Below are 27,661 nucleotides of genomic sequence, written 5' to 3' on the forward strand. Positions count from 1 at the left end.
CAGCTGCTGCTTATATTCTCAGCCCTTTCCTCTGCCATTACCCAACTGTACATTTTATTCACGAATACCCTTCCCCATTTCTAAAACTGTTCTCTTCTTCTCTCTTGTATACCAGAAGTAAAAATCACAGTCATAACAGCCTCTTGCTAAAACTTTTGGAAAAAGATGAAGTAAAGTAAATCCAGGTTTGCTGCCACTTCACGTAATAATTTAGTTCTTTAATATTTTGTGTGTGTTGGTACTTGTGGCAGAACTCTTCAGAGCCTTAATGTCAGTCGTGCAGAGTTATTAAATGTGAGAAATGTGATTAAATTGATTAGGGATGTTTTAGATGCAGGCATTTGTTATGCTTTATTTGATTCACTGATCAAGAGTTTATTCTTTTTCTCCTTCTTGTGAACACCAGAGAAGAATAATAGCTTTTTTGCAGGACTGGAGCATTATGTAATCCCCTGATCAATTAAAACTTCCAGGAGTAAGAAGGGCATCTCATGTTCACTATGCAGTGTGCTCTTTTAGAGCTAAAGTTAGGTGCCACAGCAATAAATTGCATGTAACTGCATGTTCTTTGTTTTTAAATCTCCCACATTTTTACCTTTATTGATTTTATTTACAAGCAGTAGAATGATTTTTGGACAGACCTTTGTAAGACTTCGTATGCTTATTCTGATGTGATTTAATTTTATCAGACAACGGATCTATTTGGTAGTAATCTAATGCATAAACATTTATTTAGTGTTGAAGGTGATGCTATCAAAGTTTTTGTAAGGGTGCGTCCCCCTTCAGACAGATCTGCATTAACCGATGGAGATCATGGCCTGTGTTTATCTGTCCTTTCATCAAATACCATCCGCCTGCATTCAAAGCCTGAGCCAAAGATCTTCACTTTTGATTATGTTGCAAATATGGAAACAACACAGGTAATCATTTCCAGAATCTCATAACTACTCCTATTTTCACCCAAGTTTTGGCAACTACTGTGCTAAGCCTTTCTAAAGATGTAGTGCATTAGGTCTAATTTATTGCAGTGATCAGATTGGGGAATACGTCATGTTAGTACAGAATGCTGCACTAAATTCTGCTCTCTAACAGTTTTGATGTGATATTTTTTAGCTATTAATTTCTTTAATTGGAGTTTGAATTAAAATTGAAGGTTTTGTTTGTAAACATTATGGTACCACCATAGAGAGAAAATAAATCTACCTATTGAGACAAATATATTAAAATTACTGGCAGTCAGTAGCTGATATTAAGATGTGATATCACAGAATATGCTCAGTTGGAAGGGACTCTCAAGGATCATCAAGTTCAATTCCTGGCCCTGCACATTTGTATTTAAGGAACTTTGGAGTTTATATTCTATTTACTGTATTTCCTTTTTATATTTTTGCCTTTTAGATGTATTGCTCACCTGGGGCAAGTAATACTGTAAAATAAATCCTTCAATTTAATTTTTATAATGTGGTGTTTGACATTCTGAACATAATTTTAATTCTGCTAAGACTCCCAGTTCCATTTAATTTCTGTTAAAAAGAAACAGAATCTCACCTGTTGTAGGCTATTATTTGTAGCTAGGCTCTTCCTGCAGATCTAAGAGAAAAATGTACAGATACATGAGACTAAGGTCAGTTGAATGTGCCATTGTGCAGTGGCAAATGTTGAAAGCTAGATTTCATAAGTGTCATGGGTACCTGGCCTAGTGATGGTACAAACTTCATAACATAATCAAAAACAATGGATCAATGTTGTTTGTGTTGTTGTGATGGTGGTGGTGTTGATTTGGAAGCTGTTACTGTGGTGCTGAATTTTATTATTTCTCTTCCAGTTTATCAATGAATAAAATTTTTTCAGAGAGAGTGATTTATGTCACAAAGACTTAGGATGTATTGCTTTGCTGTGAGAATTCCAGAGGTCATGGTACATGTCTAACCTTAAGGAATGCATCTATTACATACTATAAAGTTATGGCATAGGAAATGCTGATATAAAACATACTTAAAACAGGTGGTGCCAAGTGCCTTCTCTTTCCCTTGTCCCCAGGAGTCTGTGTTCTCAAGTGCAGCTAAAAACATTGTTGAATCTTGTATGAATGGCTACAATGGAACCATCTTTGCATAGTAAGTGATTTCATAGCAATTACAGTCATTTCATAGCAATGGTGACATTTAAGGAGATTGTGCTAATAAGCAGTTGGGGGTTTAAGAGCCACAGTGACCTTTAAAAGTGCTTCCTTACTGCAGCACAGCAAAAGGAATGTTCTTGCAATATTGGATGGTACTCTTTACCCCTCTTTTGGAGGAATCTGTACGTAGGTGTTGATGCTTTTAACTTAAGGCTAATAATGCAGATGTAAACTCATTTCAATCTTACTATTATTTACTTAAAAAGTAGGAATTTCATTGTACTGTTAAAGACTGGTTTTCAGTATGTCCATGGTAATATGGAATGAAAATCATTTTAACTTGATATTTCATCAGCTCAACTCTTCAGTGACTCTTGGCTGCCTGTGGGAAAACTCATGAATGATAATTTTAACTTTTAGAATATTTTTTTAAGGTAGAAATGTATCCATGACTAGTAGTATGAACATCATTGTATTAACTCAATTTTTTTCATTTTGAAAACTGAGGAAGCACTTTGGTCAGAAAATGCTGACTTAAAGGGCTAATCTAATCAAAACCTTACTGGGTTTTTTTTTGGTGTAGCACAGCTTTTGCAAAACTATGTACTCTACTTTGTTACAATATACAAGTGTGGAAAAAATGAAATTAAATTGCCCTGAAGCTTCTCTAGAATGATTAATAACTACATTAGAAAAATATACTTTTTAAGTCAAGTATATCCTTATGTGAACTACAGCGTGACATAAAACTCTAAAGATTGACCCAAAAATTAGTTTAATGTATATATTTGAAAGCCTTCGTTTTAATGCTAGCTTCCCTTTCCGACATAAATGAGGAAGAAAATGGTGGTTGGTAGGGGAGACAAAGCATGACTTATCTAATGGGATTTCTTTGTAAAATTTGCTGTTCTATTTTTATACTTTTTTTAGCTGATTTCTCAGCTTGCTTCTGTCTCCTTATCTTCAGTTTAGAAAATTTTTTGTTTGCTCGTTTTAAGCTTTGACTTCTTAAAAGAAGCAGATTAATGAAAAATTCAGAATAAAGCTTGATCTCATGTTTGTTTATTTTTTTTTCTTTTTGTTAGTGGCCAGACTGGATCAGGAAAAACCTTTACTATGATGGGTAAGTGCAGGAGAGATTAATCTTTCAGTGATTTCTTAAATTTTATTTTGTCTTGAGATGTATTCATCATGTCAACCATTCCTCTTGAGTAGCACTAATTTTATTTTTTTTAAATTTAAAAATCTCTTTAGGACCATCTGATCATCATAATTTCACTCACAATCTGAGAGGTGTAATTCCACGGAGCTTTGAATACTTATTTTTTCTAATCGAGCGGGAAAAGGAAAAGGTACTTTTAGTTTAAAATTACTATTACACTAAAGTAATGTCTCACAGTGAAGATTAGCTAAGGTTGGTAAACTGGGTGTGCAGCCCTTAAGTTACCAAGATTATTGCCATCTTGCCTCAAATCTCTTAATGAGAAATGCTTACATCCAGTACTCTACTAAATGACAGTACAGTTTCTTCAGACACAAGTTTGCTTATATTTGAGTCTAAAAATATGTCTAGGTTTCTGGATGTTGGTTGTCATCTGCGCATCAGTAATGTATAGTGTACAGTTTATATATGCAATCTAGTAGCTTTAGATATGTGTGAAAAGAGACTTGCTACCCTACAATGACAGAATTATAAAAGCAATCTGTTTATAGTGTAAATTACTGTGTTTTTCAGGCTGGCAGTGGAAGAAGTTTTCTCTGCAAATGTTCATTTATTGAAATCTACAATGAACAGATATTTGACTTGCTAGATTCTGCTTCGGCTGGACTCCTCCTCAGAGAACACATCAAGAAGGGAGTCTTTGTTGATGGTGCTGTTGAACAGGTGGTGTCATCTGCTGCTGAGGCATACCAGGTATTTTTTGGCACTTTTTAATGCTGGACTATTCATCTTAAATCTTAAGTGGTAAATATTTCTCTTGGATTAAAGCACTTTTTTTTTTTCTCATTTGTCTGTGATGCTTTCTCCCCCTATCTCCCTACTTCAAAACGTTGTTTAAAAAGCTGGTTTAAGGCAATGCTTCCTGACTATCCCATACCTGTAGACTCCAATCCTTCCAAGCCTGGTTATTAGGGCCAGAGGCTACACAGAACTCGGTGATTTTATGCAGAAATAAAATCTGATCTGATTGTTTGGGAACCAAAACTTTAATACTGGAAAACAACAAACAGCAATCCAAACAGTTTGTACTGAACAAACTGGGAAAGATGGTACAGGGAGGCTAGTTCCATGCACGAGGGCAAATGGACAAAAGCAGGTGTTAGGGCATGTCAGGGGTATTTATTGATTTGGAGGAGTGGAGGAATTAGGGTGGAGTTTAGGGAAGGGGTCTAATAAAGAAGGGCGATTAGGAATATTAAAATTATTGCAGCAAAAATGAACCAATGATAACAATGGAAGCAGAGAATTTTCTGGCAATGATGAACATACTAGAACTGGAAGATTTGGGGGATGCTTTTTTTTTACTCACTATTATTGAAAGGGGTTTTCCCCATGGCATTAAGCCGTGACCCTCTGCACTTTTATTGGCGCTAACTCTAACACATACCTGTAAGAAATCAAAAAGGTTTTGGAGTTTGGAATACCTGAATTGCAATTACAGTAAACTTTCCCTAATGCTTGCCCTACATATCTCTGAAACTGCCACAGAAAACTACATTTCTGGTTAAGCGGGCTCCGTGTGTTCCAGAATTGTCCAGTTTATTTCTCCTTGAATGATACACATATACATAGTACTTGTGTGACTTTAATTTTTTTTTAATTATTATTTTGTGTACTGCTAACATATGCTAGTATGGGATGTGTTATGCTTTCAAACAGCAGTGGCACTTTTGGAGAAAAAAGCTAATACTATAACAAGCTCTGCTACTAAGCTTGACTGTAGCTGTATCCTTTTTTGCTTTTAAAATACTTCAGTTGGAAAACAGTGAAACAAGTCCTTGTCCTTGAGATTTTTAAAAGTTGTTGCACAGAATTGTGCTTACGGCTGCTTATGTCACCTGTATGTAAAGTAGTCTGACACAGCTGAAACTGTGATGTCTTCTTCATGCTTAGGTATTAACCAGGGGCTGGAGAAACCGTCGTGTAGCATCGACCTCCATGAACAGAGAATCCTCCAGATCACATGCAGTTTTCACTATCACAGTGGAATCCATGGAGAAAAGTGATGAGGTTGTTAACATTCGGTCTTCCCTGCTCAACCTGGTAGACTTGGCAGGATCTGAGAGACAGAAAGGCACCCATACCGAAGGACAGAGGTTAAAGGTTAGCTCTGTAGTATCTGTGGCATCTTTCTCCTTTCAGATGCAGTGCCCTGTTCCATCCACCAAATCCATTCACTCTTGTTCCCTCCTCTTTTTTAGGAAGCAGGTAACATCAATCGATCACTAAGCTGCCTGGGCCAAGTAATCACAGCACTTGTTGATGTGGGCAATGGCAAACAGAGACACATTTGTTACCGGGATTCCAAGCTCACTTTTCTGCTACAGGTAATATATATCCTCTGGATTTTATCTGCTACCTGGGATGTAGAAAAAAATATTTCATTGGGCTTTTTTGCGATAAAAAGCCAAAGTCCAGTGGATTAAAGTTGTTTCAATATTGGGCAAGTGGAAGAAGATTGAAAATTATCTTTTTAACCTAAACAGATTTCTAATCAATCTATTGCCGTTAACTGATGACAAATCTGTTTATTCTCATAAGCTCCTACTACAAACATATTTAGAAGTTTTAATGAAAAAAAAAATCACATGTTCATCCTTATAATTTGGGAAAGAATGTGCATCATAGTGTAATATTTAGAGATGTGTTGAAACATTTGATGTGATTTCCAGAATTAGCTTATTTGTGCTTAGGGTTGGTCTGGTGTTAAAGGTTAGTTTAAATTTAGTCTCCTACCTGAAAGCTTACAGGCTCTTCTCAAAATGAACACAAAACAAAGACAGAAGCAGTCAAAGATTTGTTGCATGTCAGCACTCACCAAAATTCTATGAAGAGTACCTGAATGTCTGTAGTATATTTTTGAATTATAATATAGTATTTGTACGCATACAGTATTTGTATTACAGCACAGTTTTTTGATCACAGCAAAAATTTCTCAATCTTCCATCCCAGTTCTATGTAGATTGATAAAACTCTGAGGAATTATGTTCTTTCACTGCAACCCCAAATACATAAAAATTGGAAGAGAATTACAACTTTGTGCTGTTACTTTAAGTGGTTATTTTTTGAGGAGTCTGTACTGCAAGGAAGTCCACAAGCATGACCTTCACTACTAGAGACAGAATGCCACTGAGGCTTGTGGACTACTATGTATGTACTAGATTTTTAGTCTTTAGCTATAAATGCTGCCTTCTCCTGAGATTTGAGAGCTATTTGTTTGACAGCACAGAAATACCTGAAGATATGCATGTAAAAGGGAGATGATCCTTTTATATCCTTGATCAAGAAGCTGATGGTTTGTGATTTTGTTTGATAGTTGCAACTAGAAGGAAGATGGGTTGAAACAATGAACAGATGATGTTGAAAGTAGTCTGACCACTCATCTGCTACTTACCAAAATTATTTTTGCAGTTGTTTAGAATTTTTTCTTCTCCCTGCTGTTCAGGTGAAGAAACTATCTCAATATAGTCAGGGTTTTGAAGCCCCATATAAAGTTTTTATTTACAGTCACATCCTTCATACACACATTTGAAAATAAAATTTGAGAAACTTAGCTTCTATGTGGATATTTGTTAAACGAAATTCTTTTTGCAATTTTTTCAAAATGATACACAGTATCTTTTAGGTGATGGCTTCTTATTGTCACCAAAAACATGCAAATAAAACTAACTTCTGTGTTTTTAAATAGGATTCTCTTGGTGGTAATGCAAAAACGTGTATAATTGCAAATGTTCACCCAGGATCCAAGTATTTTGGTGAAACACTGTCCACTCTTAATTTTGCTCAGAGAGCAAAGTTGATTAAAAACAAGGTAAGAGAGTTACTTAATATCTTCATTGTAGCAACAGACTCTTGTCCTTTAACTGGCATATCGGCAAGCAAGGTAGCTTCACTGAAGTAGTCCTGTGCTTTCACTAATTTAACCTAATTTATCTTATTTGAAAACATTAATTTGTTATGTGTGGGGGTTTTTTAAGACAAATTATTTTTGAAAAGGGCTTGTTTGCTCTTGGTTAGGAATAAAGGACAGCAGCTAGAGACTAAGTAATGGCTGTTAATAGCATGTATTCATTGCTTGTTCTCAGAGCACTTAATTAGAAAAGTAGAAAGTAAATCGATACTAAAAATGTAAATTGTCAAAAAAATTTCTGATTTTCAATGTTGTTTGTTAACTTGTTCTATACTAATCCTAGTGCCAAAAATGTAATTTCTCATCAGTGGGTTTTTGAAAGCATATTGGCATTTAGCTGAAACTGTCTCTGATGTATACTGCTTTGTTGGTGAAAAAGATCCAGACAAAATTCTGCAGAAAATATTACATTTTTTAACCTCTAATTCCATCTGAAGGGCAACTTGCTGGTTTCTCAATGAATGGAACTTTGCTTTTCCCATTAATTCTTCCTTTTCTAAGATGGAAAGAGTTCTCAGTAATTTTACTGGTTTGCATTCTTTGAGTTTTATCATGCAAGATGTTTATTAATACCTTTTCCTGATTTTTCTCCTACTTATAAAAGGCTGTAATAAATGAAGATACACAAGGAAATGTGAGCCAGCTGCAAGCTGAGGTCAAGAAGTTGAAAAAGCAACTTGCTCAACTAACTTCAGTGTCATCTGTGTGCAGTATTTCTGTATCACAAGGTAGGAGTTGGATATGAAGGAGAATTTGCTATTTCTGTGGCCCAGAAGGTTGGGGGCATTTGTTAAATTTCTCAACAATTAATATTTTTGTAGGGTCTGACGTACAGGGGTCATATTTTCCTTATGGATCCTGTTTCCTGTACTTATATCTGCTACCTTGCAGAAATTGTTAATGTGGTTTTATGTTCTTCCTCATAGGTTTGGGTACTGGACTATGGTTTTATCATATGATACCTAAATATTCTTCAATTTCTTAAGAGATATATAATCATTTAAGTAACTAAATGTTTGCATGTGATTCGTCGTACATTTAAGTCAGAGGGAAGGCACAAGGCTGCATTCTTTTTAAGCTCAGGACTGGATTTTTTTTTTTCCCCCTCTTCACTTTTTTGCCTCTTCCACAAGAACTTAGGAGGGATGCTTACTTTCAACGGACATTTGATTTCAATGTAAGCTGGAAATAGAATTTTTAGGTAATCTTCCCTAAGCTTCTCACCATTCCATTTTATCTGCAATAGAAATCTCAGCAGAACTTCCTAGTATGTGTTTCTTACTGAAATACACTTAAAATGTTTGATTGCAAGGTCGTACGCTTTGTCTTGTAAGTCTTAACTGTGTTTGTGAATCAACTCGTTGCTGACCTTGCCAAGAAATAGAAGGTACAGCAGGAGAATCTATGACAGAAGTTAGAAAGCCTTGTATAATATAAAGCATCTGGGGTTGAGTTTTCCCAAGGAAAAAGTACTTCTCTGTTAGCATACACATTCAACCAGTAAAAACAAGTCAGATGAGGTAGGACACTGAATCATGGTTCATAAATGTATGAATACTGACAGAGGAATCAATGTTTATATCCATGATGGAGTTCTGACAGAAAACAAGTGATGCTGCTTAAGCACTGAGGAAGAGTTTTGAGAAGAACTTTATATATCAGAGCTGTGTTTGTTCTATGCAGTTAAATTATATTTGTAATACTCAATCACAGAAATACAAAATCTGCTTTCTAGGTACTTCAGAATCATGATGGCATTTTAAAATGTATTAAATCAGGATAATGAAGCTATCATGCACCTAGATACTATGATGATTAGTATTCCATAAATAAGTAGACTTATCTGTATTGGAGTATTCAGAAACACTATTTTGAATTAATTTCTAAGTGGATTATTAAACACTCTTAATCCCTTGTGTGGACACTTTCCTTCCAGATTAAGCCTCTAATTGTCCACATAATTCAGGCTTATTTTCCTAAATTTCCTTCTCATAAACCAGTCAGTCCGCTTTTAATATTTACAAACTGTACTAATAATGCTAACGGTGGGTTAGTGTTATCAAATTAATTTCAGCGGGATTTTGCATTTTATAGATATGCTTAGCTGAACAAACTGATTCTTTAATAAAAGTTCATTGCAAGGCTGTTAATGCTTGAACAACTTTGTTAATTATACAGTTATGTAAATTAGCTCTGTTCTTTATCAGCACTTGCAGGTGACTAGGAATACTGTCTAAACAGTGTGCTCTGGGTATGACCCATGATCTTTGTGGAAGAATTACACTGTTTAAAGAATTTATTTGAATTTGCTTTATACAATTGTCATGTTATACATGTAGCAAAACCTGGCTAAGTGTTATTTTAATAAATATGGCATTTGTCTGACTTCCCGTACAGATGCTGTTGACAAAGGGAAGAACAACACAAATTACATGAACAACTTTCTTGAGGCAATGTTGTTCTGGGAGAAATCAGAAGGTGAAAAGAAGGTAAGAAAGCACTGATATTTCTAAGTGCATTCAGTGTACTTTCTGGTGAGAGACTAATGAGTATATTGAAGCTGACTCTCTTAATGATTTTCCTTGGTTTTGAATAAAAATACTCTGTCCAAAGATAACAAGGGAACTTAGTCAAATGACATTCAAGATAACATCTATAGTACTTAACAATAAGGGTTTAGTAGTGGACTTGGCAATGGTGAATTAATGGTTGGATTTGGTGATCCTAAAAGTCTTTTCTAACCAAAATAATTCTGTGTTTCTGTTCTGTCTTTCAAATTCTGACAAGCCATAGGATATCTTTGAGAATATATTTAATTTTAAGGGGTGGGGGTGTTTACTGGGGTTTTCTTAAAAAAAAAAATTGAACAGAACAAGCTTCTGTTTTACTTAATTCTGAGTGTTTTAATCAACAGTGTGTTTTTGAATCAAACATTCCAGTCATTCTTATTTTATTGTTCTTTAGTCAGTACTACTATGGTGTAGTACTGAAACCGCCAAAGTAGATTTTTATTTTTCTTAAGAAAATTAACTGAAACTGGCACTCTAATGATGTGCACCTGAGGTGCCTAATAGAATACTTACTCTACTAGATCATATTGGAGTTTCTAAGTACAATTTTTGCAACATGTTGTATAACTTGGGTTCTTGGTACGAGCTGTTGCTCTCCATAAATCTGCTGCAAATGATGGTCTGTGTGTTCACAAAATTACTGTAGCTGAGATTTTGCATGATTTGTCCACCTGTGCATATGTATGTAAGATGTGCACCTTAAAAATTCACTAATCTATATATGTACTTTCTAAGAATTTATTAGAAAAAGTTGCACAGCTAGAAGAACTGTGTGCCAAGAAGGAAAAATTTGTTCAGTCTAACAAAATGATAATTAAATTCCGGGAAGACCATATTGTTCGCTTGGAGAGATTACATAAAGAAGCTGGGGGAATTTTATTGCCAAAAGAGCAAGACGATCTCCTCAGTGATTTGAGGGAGGAAGTGCAGATACTCAAAGAACAGGTAAAGTCTTTGATTTTTCTTTTCTGGAACAATTTTTTTTTTTTTGTGAGACCTCACTTGTAGTCCTGTGGTAGGTGAGTATGGGCCTTTTTAGGAAAGGCAGATAGAAGAGCAGAGGATGGGTGGTGGGTTCCCATACAGAAGCATGAATGCATGGGGTTTCCCTGTGGAAGAGATAATGGCTGGGTTTAGATTTAAGAGCTTGAGTTTGCCTAAGAGGAGTGTTTTTTAAGAGTGTTGTCATGGTGGGAGCTTGCCACAGGCCACATAATCTGGAGTTAGGTAGAAGACCAAAGTTTCTTTTCAGCAACTTGAGGAAGTCTCCAAATCACAAATCCTCATCCGTATGGCAGATTTTAAGCTCTGTGACATCACTTGAAAGGGAAAGACAGCAGGATGCCAATAATGCAGCAGGTTTTTGAAGGATAATACACATGCCAGATGGACATATCAGGGGTGATGTGGTCCTGGAGCTGTTTGAAGAACAGCTTTGGGTTATTCAGGTGTCTGGTAGGTGTGGTATAATTTGTGAGGTAGTTTTGAAGAAGGAAGAAACCCAAGAGAGAAGGTAAACTTTTGAAAGACAATTTCCTCCAAGCACAAGTAGGTAAAAGAAGTAAATGTCTTGGCAGAATAGCATAAATCTGTAGCTCATAACTGAGCTTCAGAGAAAAGGGAGAAGGAGAAGAAATTAAGTTTAGGACAGTCCTTTATTGCCTACAGAAACATTACTATGACTTGCAAGGATAGCATTAAGAAAGCCAAAGTTCAAAGTTAAAACATAAAAGGGAGAGCAGCAAGAAAAGCATCCTACTGCTTTATTACCAGTAAAAGAGTAAGCACATAAGATGTCAGCTTGCTGTCTTGAGAGTAGATTCCAAGGCAGTAAGAAAATTAACCAAAGAAAAATTAAGTAGTTTTAACCACCGTGGGGAAACCTCTTTTCCTTTTCTATTACAGTTTATTTCTTATTAAAGCTAGATAGCTATAGCATTGTCTGGAAAATAAAAACTGTTGTATAAAATATTTGTTGCCACAGATGGAACGACACCCACGAATTGCAAAGTATGCCATGGAGAACCATAATCTCAGAGAGGAGAATAAAAAACTTCGTTCTTTACAGTCAGTTAAAAAGGCTCAAGAAATTGATGCTCAGACTATTGCGGAGTTAAAAAAAGCTTTTCTGGAAGCTTCAACCACAGAGAGAAGTACTGGAGGTAAAAATATGCTTGTGTTTTCCAGCTAAATATACTTATTGTGTTTCTGCTGTGTGTAACATATTGTTGAAAATGTCTGTCTTGATGTATTTTTGCCTTCCTCAAAGTGGTACCTGAAGAATGATTAAAACAACTTTACTTAATTGTATTCATGTTGGCCTTCAAGCAGTAGGGAATTTTGATGTGCATCTTGTGAAACTCATCTATAATCTCATTTTGTTGTCCTTAGTTATCGTGAAGACTGCAGTAATATTAATTATTGCTGGTTTTCATATGGACTGTTGCCAGCACCTGTTTTTTGTCAATCTCAATCACTGCTGTGTGGTTCAAGAGCTCACAAAGGCTTTCATTTTGGTAAAACTTTAGGTATTTGAGCTGCTGTGTGATTTCAGAGGGTCTGTGTTCTTTAGGTCACCGCTTATATTGCACCACCACGTCAGTAGAAGGCAACTCACTGGCATCTGTTGAAAGGCTGAAAGCTCGTCTGCTACAGACCCAAGCTGAACTGGCAACTTCAAAGCAAGAATACGAAGAATTTAAAGAGCTAACCAAGTGAGACTAAACAGTATTGAAATATCTGTAATGAAATGGTTTTAAGTCATTATTCATATTGATTTTTGAAAGACTCAGATCTTGATTATACCAACTAGGCTCGGTTTTTTGCATGTAAGAAAGGGCCAGGTTAAGAATAATGGCGTGCACACACGGGGTATGTTCCTGCTGAACTCAGTTACTCCCAGACCAGGGAACAACCATCATTAAATCTGAAGGTATGTCTGCACTGCTGCAGGTGTCTTTGTCTTTTCCAGAGATCTTGATAGTATGATGCAGAAAAATGCTTCACACTATGCAGGAGATGGACATACCTTTTAATTCTGGTAGCCACCTGCTTAACAGCACTGGGAGAGTTTGCCTTAGTTTCTATGTGGAGCAAATGTTTTTCAGTAACTGAAATATTACAGGTGGAGGCTGTGACAGGAAGTAGGATTTGATAGGGTAGGGGAGAATGAGAGGGGTATTTGGAGGTTTGTTTTTGTGCAGCAGTAGATTTTAATATAATCACTCAAAGTCTGCAAGTTTGAGTCTCCATAAACGTAGAATCCAAGCACCTCAGAAAACTTTGGCTGACCTGTTGGTTAATTTTTTATCTCAATTTCAAAGATTTTTAAGAACGCAATAAAACTGTTATCTTGAGACTTGTTATGGGAACAAAGGCTTAATTGGTGTCAGTAGTACATTTATATCCATTTTCTTTGGCATCTAAACATAAGGTAAGGGTCTATTTTGCCCTTATTAATGTAGTAAAGAATTTACTGTCATTGTTCTCCTGGAGGGCAGCATAAGATAATGGTAATGGCCTCACTAATACCTTCAGTATTCTTATGCATGTAATACATTAATTCACCTAATTAACTGCATTTCTGAAAAATTCAGATCTTGTAACTGCAGATAGAAGAAAAATAGCATTTCCAGCAAATGTAATGCAAACCTGGAAGGCAAAGGGGGACCTGATTTTTAAATTTTTTTTTAATTGTACCTGACAATGTTGCTTTCTGTTGATTTCAGTGGAATGAAAGTGTAATTCTAAAAGCATCAAGCCCAGTTTTGCCTCCCCTCTTCTATTTTATCAAAGTAGCCTTTTGGTTATTTAGGCAATTGTACAAATCTGTATTTTACTGTTAGATTTCTGTGTAGCAACTCCTATGAACTTTATAAATAATAGTATGATGATCTACTGAGGTTATCAATTCAGCAATCCATCACCTGTTCCATATCATTAATTGCAGTAGTACATTTATATTTTTGTTTATTACTGTATTTTCTGCCCATTAAATGTATTTCTATTTTATGTTCTCCATATTTTCTGAAGGTCTTTCTTTCTTGGTAGTATGTATACATTTTATTATCAATTACCAACATTTTCTTATTGGAGTGCAGTCAAACAGAAATATGTTTTTCAGCCTCTGGAGTCACTAAATTTCACTAAATTTGAACTTGCTTCTGGTTTCAGAGTAACTGAAGTTTTACATAGAGGTGTAACTATATGCTGTAACTGAACAAAAGTAGAATAAAATAGCAATTTCACAAAAACAACATATGCTCATTTTTCTGCTGTCCAATTGCAGTCACAACTAAGGTTCTACTTGGTTCCCTAAGTTTTGCTGGAGATGCCAAAAACGTGAGAGAAAATGATTACATTAAACTGCCGAGAGGTGAAATAGTTTCCATTTGTCTATAGATTTTGACCATACCATGACAGTAATGGCAGTTACCACAGTAACAGCATGTAGCTCTGCAAAATACCTAGTGAAACTATTCCTAAATTTCCAATCAACTGTTGGACTTCAGTTAAAGTACTCATAGAGGGCAAAATAATCTTAACAGAGCAGCACTTGCCAAAAAAAAAAAAGTCTTAAGTCTTAAAAGGATTTTAAAACCACATGGGTATGAGTGATACCACTTTCTCATAAAAGGAACTACAGAGCTCTTGGCTTATTTGCTATTATGTAATGGATTTTTTTTCTGACATGTTTAGTTATCTGTCTGCTTGCTTCATTATGCAGGCACAAATAAGCTGCTTATCTTTTAAGTTTTTTATATGTTATTTTAACTTTTTAATACAGCAGTGGTGGCTTTCTTCTCAAAATAATGCATTTTGGTGTTTGGTAAAAGTTCAGCTGCATTTTGCTCATTGACAATACCGCAGTGTATCCTTACTGATAGGAAGGTGTACTCATGGAGAGTTGTAACAGTAGCAAAATACTTTCTGAACAGGAAAAAAGAGATGGAACTGGAATCAGAGCTTCAATCCCTTCAGAAAGCAAACCAGCATCTTGAAAACATTCTGGAGGCAACCAAAGCACAAAAGCGCCAAGAAATTGCTCAGCTACATAAGCTACATAGAGAAAATCTTAAGGTATGAGAATAAGTTTATTTAAGGCCACACAGACTTACTCCTGAGTTGTATAAGAGTACAGACTGTCATTTGTGTGATCCTTCAGCCTAACTAGTTTTCTGGAATGTTCTCCATATGTCATAAAGTAAATAGGCTGCTTTTTGTTCTGGAGTATTAACTCAATGACTGTTACTGTCATCAGATCACAAATCTGAATAAGTAATAGTAATTCAGAACTAGCCACTTTAAGCATTTTATTTAATTATTCTACTTATAGAATTAAGAAATACAATACCAGACAAAGTTTGAATTTCATTTTACAATTAAAATGAAGACTGCTTTGTAATCTTTGTAACAGAGCATAACCACTCCAACTAAAGCTTACCAGCTGAGGTCTCGCCTTGTGCCACGAGTAAGTCCAGACTATAATTTTGAAGATTTTCAGTATTCTGAAGAGATGATGGATGACATGCTAAAAGAACCAGTTCTTCCAGAGATGAGTGAGAAAGCATGTGAAGCCTTTGCTGAGGAGCTCAAAGTAGCACAGGTGAATGTTCTAAATAAAAAGTTAAGTGTATGTGCAACTTCATAATAAACCAGGCTTTGCCATTAAATACTTCCCCCACACTAAGTGCATTTTAATTTACATGGAAAACTGAAGCCTCTCATTAATACTTAACACTAAACAGTTTGCTATACATTGTACTTGAAAGAGAATTTACAACAAAACTACAGTTCATAGTTTTTTTCTATTTAGATCTGATAACTTGTCTCTGAGGAGTACTCTTTATAAGTGGACAGCTACATTTGGAGCAATACACAAGCATAATATATAATACTGCATTATTTGAAGAAACCTGCCAAATAATGCTTGTCCACCATTATACATTGTCTTGTATATTTTTCTAGTTGACGGGGAAGGTCTTTTGTCACATAAAAGAGCACTACAAGTTTATCTGAGCTACTCTCTAGAACCTGGAACTAACCAGTGCAAGTAAAACCCCTGCACAAAATCCCTCTTTGATGCTTATCATAGTGCAGAGAATCCCTTAAGTAGTTTAACTAGTGTATGTTTTGAATAATTTCTTTTTAAAGCCTTATTTTTCCAAGATAAACATGTGTCTGAAAACTTAGTGTTTATTGGGTTCAGTCCTTGTGTTCACTGATGGATTTTTTTGTGTTTTGGCAGTTAAGTTAGAAATAGGACAAATCAGATATTTAAGATACCAGTTTATTTTTGAGAGTTGTTTTCTGTTGGTTCAGGTCTTAAAAATAGAAATACGTTGACTTTTTATATTTAATATGCATAGTCTGCCATATGGCATGTGAAAAAAGGGTGCAAGATGGATCCTCTAATTTTGAGTGTTTGTTGTGTCACAGGAGCAACTGAGCACAATGCAGACAAAGCTGGATGAAGAGGAAAGCAAGAATATAAAACTCCAGCAGCATATTAATAAACTGGAGCATCACTCTGCACAAATACAGGAGGTGAGATAAGAATGTAATATAGGGCACATGTAACTATCATACAGGCATTCTGCTGTGTTGTCTGGTGAGGTCTTGCAATGTTACTTGCATTTTGACAAATTTACATAGCATCATAACTCAGGGCTATGCAGGAAGACTGGAACTTAAAATCACGGAATAGTTTGGTTTGGTTTAAAGGTCATCTACTGCAACCCTCCTGGAGCTGGAGTAAGTAGAGAAGGTTCATTTAACATAACACTGCAGTTTTGAGTTTTGTTTTCTTTTAAATCTTGTGAATCCAAGTATGCATGAGCTTAAATATAAGCTTGTTGTGGTTGGGTTTGGCCAACTTAATTATTTCTGGAAAACAACTATAGTAACAAGGAAATTGTAAACTTTGGAATGCCAAAAATATTCATCTCAGTTGGAACTACCTATCAAATATTTGCAGGTCTTGCTTAATTGCCAGGGTTGATTTATCATAGAAAAGGAAATAAGGCCTGTATTCTTTCCACATCAGTCTCACTTCTGATATCTGTGATATCAGCTCCTAAGCTGTGGGTTCCTTTTAAATGAACTTTTTTAGATAAGGTAATGTCTTCAGTTATATAAATTATTTTCTTTCTTGGACTTTGAGGGATTTCAGAGTCACCAAATACTGAATTTAAAGAAAAACTTGTTTATAATCAGTTGATTAAATGCTTTAATCCATCCTTACATTACTGGTAGTGTATGACTTACCCACTGCTACACTTCCTTCTATTTAAGAAATTTTACTTTTTTTTTTCCCAAGCTTCTTTCATCTGAAAGGAATGCCTGGAGTAAAGAGCGCCAGGAGCTCCTTGAACACACAAAATCACTTGAAAAGCAGCTTCAAGAAAGTCAAAACAATGCTGATCGTAAGTCTTTGTAATACTAAAATTTCATTAAAAGTTTTGAAGTGTCTTACTGTTTTAAATCAACAGCAGCACGTGCTGAGTAACCATTTGGGTTGTTGGACATACTGGTTTGATTTTTCTTCCTTTTGTTTTTTTTAATAAAGCAATCTTGAATATTTGCAGATCATCTTTGCCTGGTCTTGCACAGAATACAATATTCAAAATGGTTCTGTCTTTACTCACTGAACGTGAAGGAGGTCCAAGACACAGTATTTAAAAGGACAGTATTAAATAAAAATAAATTATAAGACCTCTCTTGTCTGCAGAAATTACAGTGGTATTGTCTGGAATGTTTTTGATTCACCTTTATTTCTTTAAGTCAGTGTTAGTTTGACCTTTTCCATTTACAAAGCCCTTTTGTATGTGGCTTTCGAGATAAATTCCACTGAGAACGCACAGAGGTTTGTGAGAATTTCCCAGCAGGTTCTGTAGCATTGTGTCCTATATCTAGCACAGTTTTCAAAATAACATGTAAATTATTTGGGTTTTTTTTGACAGTATTAAAAAGTGAGGTCCATGACTTGCGCATTGTCCTGCACTCTGCAGACAAAGAGCTGTCTGCTGTAAAAGTGGAATATAATGCCTTTAGGGAAAAGCAAGAGAAAGAAATACATCAGCTTTCTGATAGACATATGGATGTACAGTTCCAGCTGGACAATGTCAGGTATGTTGGCAGTTTGGTACAATACCTTGTCATCCCTTCTGAGTGCATCAAATGATTTAGTCATCCTCTCCTGCATGTGAACTTACACTTTACATGCTTTCTTTGAAGTTGTTGTTTTGTGTTTGTCCTTTGCTTGCCTGTTTGTTTGTTGGGGAGGGTGTTTGTTTGGGTTGTTTGATTTGGATATTTTTGCTCAGTTCTTTCATGCCTATTTCAGGCAACATGGTGGAATTACTAGAAAGAAAACAAAATGTGCCTGCCTTAATTTTGCTTTCCTCTATAATTTTCTCATTAAATAGGATATATCTATAAACTTGCTGCTCTCCAAAAGTTGAGTGGACAGTTTTGTCAGTCTGGTCACAATGAAGCAGGTGACATAATGATGCTGCTCTAAAAATAGAAGCAGAAAGAAATCATAAAAAATAACTGAAGTATCAAAGCCAGTAAAGCTCATCGCCTTGTCTGCAATAATTGCCATTATTATCAGGAGATGATAATCAGTATGGTTTTTAATTACTAATGTGATTTAGTTTTGTTGGATTTTGTTGCTGTTTAGTTTGTTTTGTTGAGATTTTGTTTTATCTTTTGGGTTTGATTTTTGTTCCTGGAAAACTTAATGTTCTCACATATATATTATTGCAGGTCATGTCTTAGCTGAAGTAATGTTTTGAGTGAGGCATTTTAAGATCAGGAGCCTGGAACTGAAATTAAATGCTGTGGTTGTATTGGTGCATTCTGTGTTAGCAGAAATACTATTTGGAGAGTATTCTTTCTTTCTGTATATTATTTGAAGATTTCAAAATACAGTTGATTGGAGTATTTTTATAAGGATGCAAACCCTTACTAGATTATTTGATCTGGGTTTTTTTATGAAGGCTAGAACATGAAAAGATTCTTGAAGAAAAGGCAAGCTTGCAGGATGACTACGACAATTTGCAGGAGGTAGCCAAGTTTGAGACGGACCAGCTGAAGCAACAACTTGAGGACAGGAAGCAAGAAGCAGAAGCAATGAAAACTGAACTTTGTGTAAGACAGTCAAGGATTTTAAAGGATTTGATTATACAGAACCCAGATTGCTTAATTCCTGTTATTGTATCACTGATAACATTCCACAGTAGTAATAGGTTTCTTGGTGATTTCATTTGGAACATGTACCCAGATTCTTCTTCCAAACTTAGTGTAAGATTTTTGCAACCACAGGCTATTAGAAATACCCAATAGCATCATGAATAGTAAGTTTTTAGGCTGAAGAAATTGCTCTGGAAATGCTGAGGGAGATGGGTTAATTAGTGAAGGAATAAGAAGCTTCTTTGGAAAAGAATCCTGACATTGAAATGCTGATATGACCTTTTATCTCAGAGCTAGCCAAGACTAGCCTAATTATTCTATCTTTACAAAGCAGTTTCTTAAAAAGTTTCATAGTGGATGTGATCTTGTTAAAATGATCTATGGCTTGTGGTGGATCACTGTCCTGCAATTTAGTTGATGCTGTCCTTGAAAGCCTGTCAGACTGCAGTGACTGCAAAACAGCAGCAGGGTTGCTCAAAGGCTTTTGCAAATAATTTTGTCTCTATTTCTGCAGGGTACTCAGTGCCTGCTTGGCAAGTTTGATATAAATTTTCCTTATTAGTGTTGAAGAGAATGCTGACAGATTGAATATTATTGGTTTAAATTCTGTATATTTCAGTATTATGAACAGATGTAGAATTTTCAAATGCCCCAAAATTAATCTACAATCAAAAATTCTAATTTTTTCCCTTCACAGCCTTGGACATTGAGGAACATCATAGTTATATGAAATTATTATTAATAGTGGGTGAAAATATTTGATTACTTAATATAAGTAAGAGTTTACTTTTGAAAGTCTTCAGAACAAAGATCTTCCCATTTCCAGTTAAGGTGTTTTGGGGTGGTTGGTTTTTTTTCAGTCATCTTAAGGATTTGTTTAGATTTTTATTTTGTTTTAGATTGTTCTAGAGACCTTAAATAGTAACTTCTTATAGCAGACGTATTTTTATATTCTAGAACCTTTTGCAGCTTCTGAAAACAGAAAAAGAACACAATGAAAAACTAACATTGCAATTACATGAGGATAAAGAAAGCAATTCAAGGTAAGTTTTAATTAGCAGTGCCATTTATTTTCATCTGACTTCATTGGTGCTATATGTTGTATTCAGATGGGGATACCATTTATAGAGGTGCTTTTTCTCCAGATGGCTTTTTTATTTTATCCAAATCAGAACAGCAATTCATTTTATTTCAAAGTAATTTCATTGTATAGATATCATGTCAAAGATAAAATTCTGCCAGTGATAGCAGTGTAAGGCTAATAACTGAAGTACTGGTCTTTTGTATAGCACTGAGACTGTGATAAACTAAGAACTCTTAAAAAATTAAGTGCAAATAGAATAAATTCATACCACTTTTTTTCTTGTTAAAGTTGTCTTACATTTCTAGTGAGAAATAAAATCAAAACATATTTTTATTCACCAGGGAGTTCTTGAAAGTACTTGAAGAAGCAGAGGTGGAGAAACCATTTTCAGAAATGGTGACACAGTGTGAACAACAGGTACAACAGCAGATTTGATTATGTGAATTGCGTGTTCATTACTTTTCTTGGATACTAATAACAATTTTACTGGTGTACTGGCTGTTGGGTTGTTTACCAGCAAAATAAATGTAGAGTGCTCAGGCTACATATTGTTTTGTTAAGCTACTGGTTAGTTTTTTAGGTAAGGTTAACAACTTCCTTTTTTTTTTTTCTCGTGACTTGGTGCCATATAAAACGCACTAAAGGTGGAGAAGATGCTCCTTCACAAATATTATTTCCTCTAGGAAGCCAAACTGAGGATGTTGGAACAGGAACTGACTGCTGCTGAAGAGACTATTGCTTCTTTGAAGAAGACAAATGATACAGATAAGGTTTGGGCTTATTTCCGATACTGATACACAATCTTGTGGGTAACTATGTTCTAGTTATCTATGTAGCAGAGATGAGAGACCAGAACCTTCCAGTACTGCTTAGTAGTTTTGTGCTTTTAGGCAATCCTGGCTATATAGCCAGGTAAAATAAATCCTACCTTTTCCTAGCATGGAGTTTGCAGGGAGGTAGAAAACTGGTGTGCATTCAGAGAAAAGACAAGTGAAGGTTAAACAAAAAAAAAAATGAAGGTAAAACTGTCTACCAGACAAAACATTCAATGCCTAAACCATGCATAATTCCCCAGATGATTAATAGAGCATTCCAGTCAGGGGTCTGTTGTAATGGGCAGATGGAAAAGGTAAGAAAGATGTTGTAAGAATGTGACTGTGTGTCACATTATCTTTATTAATAAAATCAAAGCACTTCTTTATGTAAAGACTGCTGCAGTATGAAAGTTTAAATAGCCTGAGTTCTAGTGCAAGCATCTGTGCTGTCTATAAAACAGGCATAAGAAATTACACGGTGCATTTACTACCTGGTGTGATGCAATGGCAAGTATCTGTTTTTCCATCATAAACCAAAAAATCAGACAGGCATAAGGTCAGAATCACCTGGTATTGTCAGTGCAGTGGTGTTTCTTGAATGTGCCTTTTTCCATTACAAACAAATGTATCCTTAAGTTGTAGTAGTTCTGTTCTCCTATTAGTAACCCATTACAGCCTAAGACTAAATGAGCAGGCCAGTCTTCTCTTATAATGAATGCTGCAGGTTATTTAGTTCTTTCAGTGCTTAGAACAGAAGGCAGTGATTTAGCAACAAATTTTCTGTTTCACATTCTTTATATGTGCAGTTTGAGGATGCATTTTCACCTGATTGATTGACATTTGGGATTGATAAATTATATACCAAAAGAAGTCCAGTAATATATTATATGGATTTTTATCAGGATTATTTTTTTTATGTTGCAGGAAGTTGTAGCTGACTTGATGAGACAGATCCAGGAGCTGAGGTCTTCAATTAATCAAAAAACTGAGTCCATAGATGGGCTGACAAGAGAGCTTGAGGATATAAATGTATGTTCTGTCATTTTGAAGGACATGGTATCGTTCTTTAGAAATGGGAGGCAATGACGTGTCTTATCACAGGTCTCAAGCAGTATAACTTGCTGTAGTGTTTTAGAAGTAAACTTCTTTGTTTTGACATGTTGAAATCTTCTGAAGATTTTATGCCTAAGGCTGTCTCAAAAACTGAACCCTCTCCACGTGGTGGGTAAAAAGCTGTGTCTCTAAAGAGACCTATTCACATCCTGTAAACTCCACTCAGCTTACAGTCACATTTAAATTTTCTCAGGAACTGGCAATTTAAGACCTCAGCAATTGAAGCTGAATTGTAAATGCATATTTGATTTAGTGAATTTTTATGTTGCTGGTATTACTATACTCTATATCTGAAAACAAGTATAAAGAATTAAATCTGTGTATTTGAATAATTATGAATTAATGTAATGCCTGTGCTTTATTAAAATAGGTCTAGCAAACTGATAGAGCAACCAACAGAATGCTTTACATAATATATTATTTGTGAACTATGAATTCAGAAGGTTCTATAGGAAAATGTTGATGAGACAGATTTCTAAATATGGTTATCTTTAATTATGGTTTTAGTGGGTAATATGTATTGTGGTGGCTAATTCACGTTAATAGTCTTTTTGTTTTGACAACTAATCTCTACAAATAGTTTGTATAATTTAGCAAGTAAAATATATCATTTTGGTTTTAGTCATTGACACTAATTTCTAAATGTAGTTGTCATCACAAGATTTGTGATGTACATTTATTTGTCTTCTGTTTGCCAACTTTACCTGATAGCATGTTTTTTGAAAATATTTAAACTTTAATTGAATGCTTTTTGTAGTACAAGTATAATATTGTTCTGGCTGCAAAAGAAGAAAGCAAGGGAATCATAGAAGATCAGGAAAAGAAGATTGAAGAACTGAAGGAAGCCTTGGAAGGAAGAGAAATAGCTGATAACATTGAGGTAAAAACATTAATGTTGGTGTTTTATGATTATTTGTTCAACCAGTCCATGTGGATGTGGTTTTGCTTAAAATGCTCATAGAAAACTTAACCTCATTTTAGTTCAAACTACAGCTAGTTAAGTTGTTCTTAAAAGAATTTTTCATGAGATGCCTGACAAAATCTGTTAAATGATCACGTTACTTGACATGAATATTTTATAAGCTACTTCATAAAAGCCTATGCTAAGAGCCTGGTTTAATTTTGTTAAGGCCACTAAGGAATCATCAGCTGAATTTAATGGCAGCTTTAGATGATGCAGCTGAGAAATTAAAATAGGTGGAAGAATATATTATGTTTCTACAATGTCTCTTGCCCCACTGCACTATATTCAGTAATATCTTTTCTTTACTCATAATTTTAACTAAAAGCTCCACCTGCTGGAAACAGATCTAGGGCACACATTTGATTCAAATGTGGGTTTGTTTTAATATTGTATCTTTATTTAACTCTGTGTTTTCTATTACTGCTGTCACCATTATTTTGTTGAACACGTCCATCAGTCAAAAACACTAGCACCTCCTTACTTGTAATTTCTACAAGATCACCTCTGATTAGATTTGCTAGTCCAATCATATAGCACCAATAAAGTCTTCCAGGGAGGTGTGCATTTCTCAAAGAGCATGGAACATAATGGAAATCTGTTTTAAAAGAAACAGACTATGTTCATTAATAATAATATCTAGAAGTGACATTCTTTAACACAAAGCTGAGTTGTCTGGCAAATGGATCACTTTGGGGTTTTTGGCTTTTTTAACTTAAGTGCCAGTTCCTGTTTCAATGTTGTCCTTGGGTATATCTGGCTCCTGATAAAATTACAGTGTTTCTCCTTTACTTTATATTTCAGTTACTGATTTCTTCATGCTTTCTTAGCTGAACAAGAAGAACTGATCTGAGGTGGCATTTAAAATACTAAATAAAGTTTCTCCTTACATGTTAACACATCTGGTTTAGGTATGATGCCCCATCAGATAGGGTGGGAGTATAGATCCTAGAATAAATCCAAAGGTATCTGTGGAATATCAGTGCACTAAAAAAGCTGTAATCACTTCAGTGTGGATTAAAATCTATACATTATTTTTCCATTTCTTCTTTAGAGAACTGTGTATCTTCTTAAATACATATATATTTTAGTGTAGTGATTAATTCCCAAAATTTTCCACTAGAATCTTAATTGTCACCATACTGGGAAAGTTCTAATTTTTGTTCTGCAACTAAGACCAAGGATATTAAAACATGCTAAAATAAATTTATAGATTAATTCTTGCTATAATTCATTATGAAAAAGTAGAAGGAAAAGGGAGATCCTTGTAGCTGTTAGCAATCTTGGCACTGGTGACAAAACGTCCTGAAACAACTGACAGAGCAATAACTTCAACGTTTTTTTTATTTTACTCATCCACTGACTTAAAATAGAGGGACCTTCTGTGTGAAGAATTGCATCATACTGCTGATCAGCTGATAAGTCTGACAGAGGCCTCTAAGAAACACGATGCATTGCTCCAGTGTGCACAGGAAGACATAGCAAAGAAAGAATCTGTAATCCAGGAACTCAGGGAACAGGTAAAACAAAGAAATTTTCATAGTTGGCTCATTGAGCTGTGGTCAACTATAGCTTCTGAAAAGTTTTCACTTGTCATTTTAGAACATCTGGTACATAGTACTTCTGGTGAATGCTCTTTCTTGTAAAAGGAAAATAATAGTTAAAAAACTTCAGAACAAAATATAGGTAACTTGTAATGTTTTGGAAATGTTGTCTAGAGATCACAAAATTGTTTACTCTTATAGCAGAGTAAAATTATCAGTACCTATAAGAGCAGAGCAACCTCAAGTTATCAGCAGCATAACCTAGGGGATTACTTTTTCCTCTGCGTAACGCTTACCCATGAACAGTATCATTATGCAATAGAGAACTGTTGAGCTCTATAAATTATGCAGTGGTTTGGAGCTGCTGCAGACTGAATAGCTATATTAAACCTTTGTTCAAATTTTAGCTCTAGTTGTCACAACTATCATAGTGCTAAGTAATATATTTGTGTTGGCAGAGACGCTGAAGTTTTTTTTGAAAGAGTTCTTTTGTCAAGTTAGCATATTCTCTTGGGGAAACTGATCAAATCTATACCACTAAAATCTTTGTATCAAATAACGTTTTGACCAGTAATGTTTGCCAACTAAGTTCATAATAGTTTTCTTCTGTGTTAGCATGTCCTTTGAAAGGTAGAGTGTGTTAGCAAGGCAAGAAAATCAAATACGAACAAGAACAAAATTCAGATGGACTACAAAGTTGTTAAATGTACAGATGCTTTCAAAAATGCTTGTTGCATGCAGCTATTGAAAGTTTAACAGTGATTGACTAAATATAGAAGAGCTGCAAAAGTGAAGTCTTTGTTAATCTAAAATAACTTGTGGTGTACTTAAGTTTGCTCAAAATCTAAGTGCTGTTTTGTTTCCTTTTTTTTGTGTATATTGTGAGCTTCTTTCATTTTTACTGTGTTTCTAATAGTTAGACAAAATGACAGAGGAACTGGAGAAGAGCAAGAATGAATATGAACTGAAATTGAGGCAAATAGATTGCTTTGTGGATGCATCTTCAGTAACATTTCCTCAGGTATACCACTATTTTCACATAGTTTGTAGTTATTGATGATTTGTCTTCCAGGAATTTATTAATTTATGTCTCCAATGAAGTATTAAAACATGTAATCCATACACAGGGAAAATAGTCCTTTACTAATAGCTTGTGTGGTTTGTTTTTTTATTTTTTTTTTTTTTTACTTGCCAGTGTCCAAAAACTCCTCCTAATTTTGATGTGAATTTGGCCAAGCTTTTGGAAACTCATGAGCAAGAAATAGCTGATAGAAGGGCCTCTGCAATAAATCTGGAACACCTTGTACATGAACTGAATAAAGAACGAAGAGCAAAAAATGATGAAATTCTAAGGCTGAAGGTACTATGAGTTAATCTCTGCTGACAATTTGTAAGGGCAAAATGAGATGGACTGCAGAGTTGAGTTTTTTTAATGAGCTCTGCTTAGTAGTATGTCCATTAAGGCAGGAAGGCAGTTTTTGGTTTTCCCTTTACCTAGGATGGGAACAAGTGGTGACAGTTTGCTTGAGATGTATATAAATCTCATTTTCACAAGGACTGTGCTGTTTTGTGTTCACGAATGTCAAATGTTAACATAATTTTTGCTGCTGAAACTGTTCTCAATAGTTTCTAATGCGACTGTAGATGGAAGGGTGATGCAGATATTTGCCAGAGAACCATGCTTGTTTTCTGATAAAAAATTTTTGTCTATTTTACTCAAAATCATGTTCAACTGGAAACGAAAACAGGATCTGCAGTTTGGTCTTCAAATAAAATGTTTTGAATTTCACTTGCTTAGGAACAATTAAATGAGTTGGACAACTTGCGTCTGGAAATGCAGATATTGGTGGAGAACAACAGGAGTTTACAGAGCCTTGTGGAAGCTCAGAGACCAAGCAAGAACAGGTAAAATAAAATAAAACATGAAAAATCTCTATTAACTTGAAATAATTCAGATAAAGTTTACAGGTTTTATTTGAAGTACAGTCTTACGTTTCCTGCCTATATAGATATTGACTCAAACTTTTCTATGAAGATTATTTACTGGCTTGTAAACTTTGTGGCCCTTAAATCACAAGTTCTTAAATGCAACAAAGTTTTATGAAGGGAATGGAAACAATGTAAAATCAATATAGGCATAGTAATTCCTATATTGCCATGTCACTTGTGTAGTTATGGATCCAGTAGATAAGGAACATCCAAATGAATCCAACACAAGTTCCAATACAGAGACACAAATGAAATTTTAAAGCCTCCAGTATACAATTAGTCTTTGGTCTCTTCAAACTACAACCCTTATCAATTAAAAGGAGCAGGGAATTCTTTGTGAATATTCAAATTATATTCCAAAGTCCCACGTCAGGAATCCCAACAAGTGAGGAACATAAAAGTAAGGCTTTTTTTGTGGAAAAATTTTGTCTAGAAAACCTACGTAAACTGTGAAAAACAAAGCCACAGAATTGAGTGTTTCATGGCAATATAACCATTGCTGTTTGCCTGTGATTTCCATTCCAATTCACAACACAATTTCAAATGTCTGTTGCAAACTAAGCAGAAAGCCTTAGAAACATCGCTGTTCAGTAGTCTACCTGATCTGTTCACAAGATTTTAAGTTACTGAAAATAGTGATTTTATTGTAATTTGATGCGATTATAAAACTCTTAACCAATTAAGCTTTTCCCGTATGGTACACTACAAGGATGAAGTTGGTTTGTCAGTTATTTTAATTGTATGTGTTTTCCTTTTTCCATCCGATGTCATGTTGATTAAACCTAACAAAATAAAAATTAGTCAAGTCCTTTTAATACAAGAAGCTTTTGCCTTCTTAACTTGGCAAGACCACTGAGCAGTGATCTTGTAGGAAGTCTTTCTGCAGTGTCCATACACATGAACACTGTGAACTAATAAAATATGTACCTCCATCCCAAAGCGACTCTTCTGGCTTAACCCCAGCCAACAGCAAAGCCCCACATAGCCATTCACTTACTCCCCCACCAGTGGGATTGGGGAGAGAATCAGTAGAGCAAAACCTAAAAAATCTGTGGGTTGAGATAAGGTCAGTTTAATAGGGAAAGTGAAAGTCATTCATACATACAAGCAAAGCAAAACAAGGAATTAATTCACTG

The 27,661-nt window shown here is 35.1% G+C and overlaps 1 protein-coding gene across 1 annotated transcript in view; it reads left to right on the plus strand.

Annotated features, from left to right (window-relative positions):
• The window catches only part of KIF15 (kinesin family member 15), a 34,843-nt gene that overhangs the window by 2,290 nt on the left and 4,892 nt on the right, over window positions 1-27,661 (plus strand). The window contains exons 3-30 of the mRNA XM_062505127.1: window positions 737-920; window positions 2,041-2,117; window positions 3,208-3,245; window positions 3,377-3,474; window positions 3,858-4,037; window positions 5,238-5,447; window positions 5,546-5,671; window positions 7,033-7,155; window positions 7,859-7,982; window positions 9,652-9,743; window positions 10,560-10,769; window positions 11,809-11,986; window positions 12,397-12,538; window positions 14,762-14,903; window positions 15,241-15,429; window positions 16,263-16,370; window positions 17,143-17,248; window positions 17,786-17,951; window positions 18,827-18,977; window positions 19,977-20,062; window positions 20,445-20,520; window positions 20,787-20,873; window positions 21,843-21,947; window positions 22,789-22,911; window positions 24,366-24,512; window positions 25,453-25,557; window positions 25,732-25,896; window positions 26,335-26,441. Coding sequence (XP_062361111.1) covers window positions 737-920; window positions 2,041-2,117; window positions 3,208-3,245; window positions 3,377-3,474; window positions 3,858-4,037; window positions 5,238-5,447; window positions 5,546-5,671; window positions 7,033-7,155; window positions 7,859-7,982; window positions 9,652-9,743; window positions 10,560-10,769; window positions 11,809-11,986; window positions 12,397-12,538; window positions 14,762-14,903; window positions 15,241-15,429; window positions 16,263-16,370; window positions 17,143-17,248; window positions 17,786-17,951; window positions 18,827-18,977; window positions 19,977-20,062; window positions 20,445-20,520; window positions 20,787-20,873; window positions 21,843-21,947; window positions 22,789-22,911; window positions 24,366-24,512; window positions 25,453-25,557; window positions 25,732-25,896; window positions 26,335-26,441 — 3,645 coding nt within the window. The remainder of the gene's footprint in view (window positions 1-736; window positions 921-2,040; window positions 2,118-3,207; window positions 3,246-3,376; window positions 3,475-3,857; window positions 4,038-5,237; window positions 5,448-5,545; window positions 5,672-7,032; window positions 7,156-7,858; window positions 7,983-9,651; window positions 9,744-10,559; window positions 10,770-11,808; window positions 11,987-12,396; window positions 12,539-14,761; window positions 14,904-15,240; window positions 15,430-16,262; window positions 16,371-17,142; window positions 17,249-17,785; window positions 17,952-18,826; window positions 18,978-19,976; window positions 20,063-20,444; window positions 20,521-20,786; window positions 20,874-21,842; window positions 21,948-22,788; window positions 22,912-24,365; window positions 24,513-25,452; window positions 25,558-25,731; window positions 25,897-26,334; window positions 26,442-27,661) is intronic.

The sequence above is a fragment of the Cinclus cinclus genome, chromosome 1 (assembly GCF_963662255.1).
Source record: "Cinclus cinclus chromosome 1, bCinCin1.1, whole genome shotgun sequence".
Lineage (NCBI taxonomy): Eukaryota > Metazoa > Chordata > Aves > Passeriformes > Cinclidae > Cinclus > Cinclus cinclus.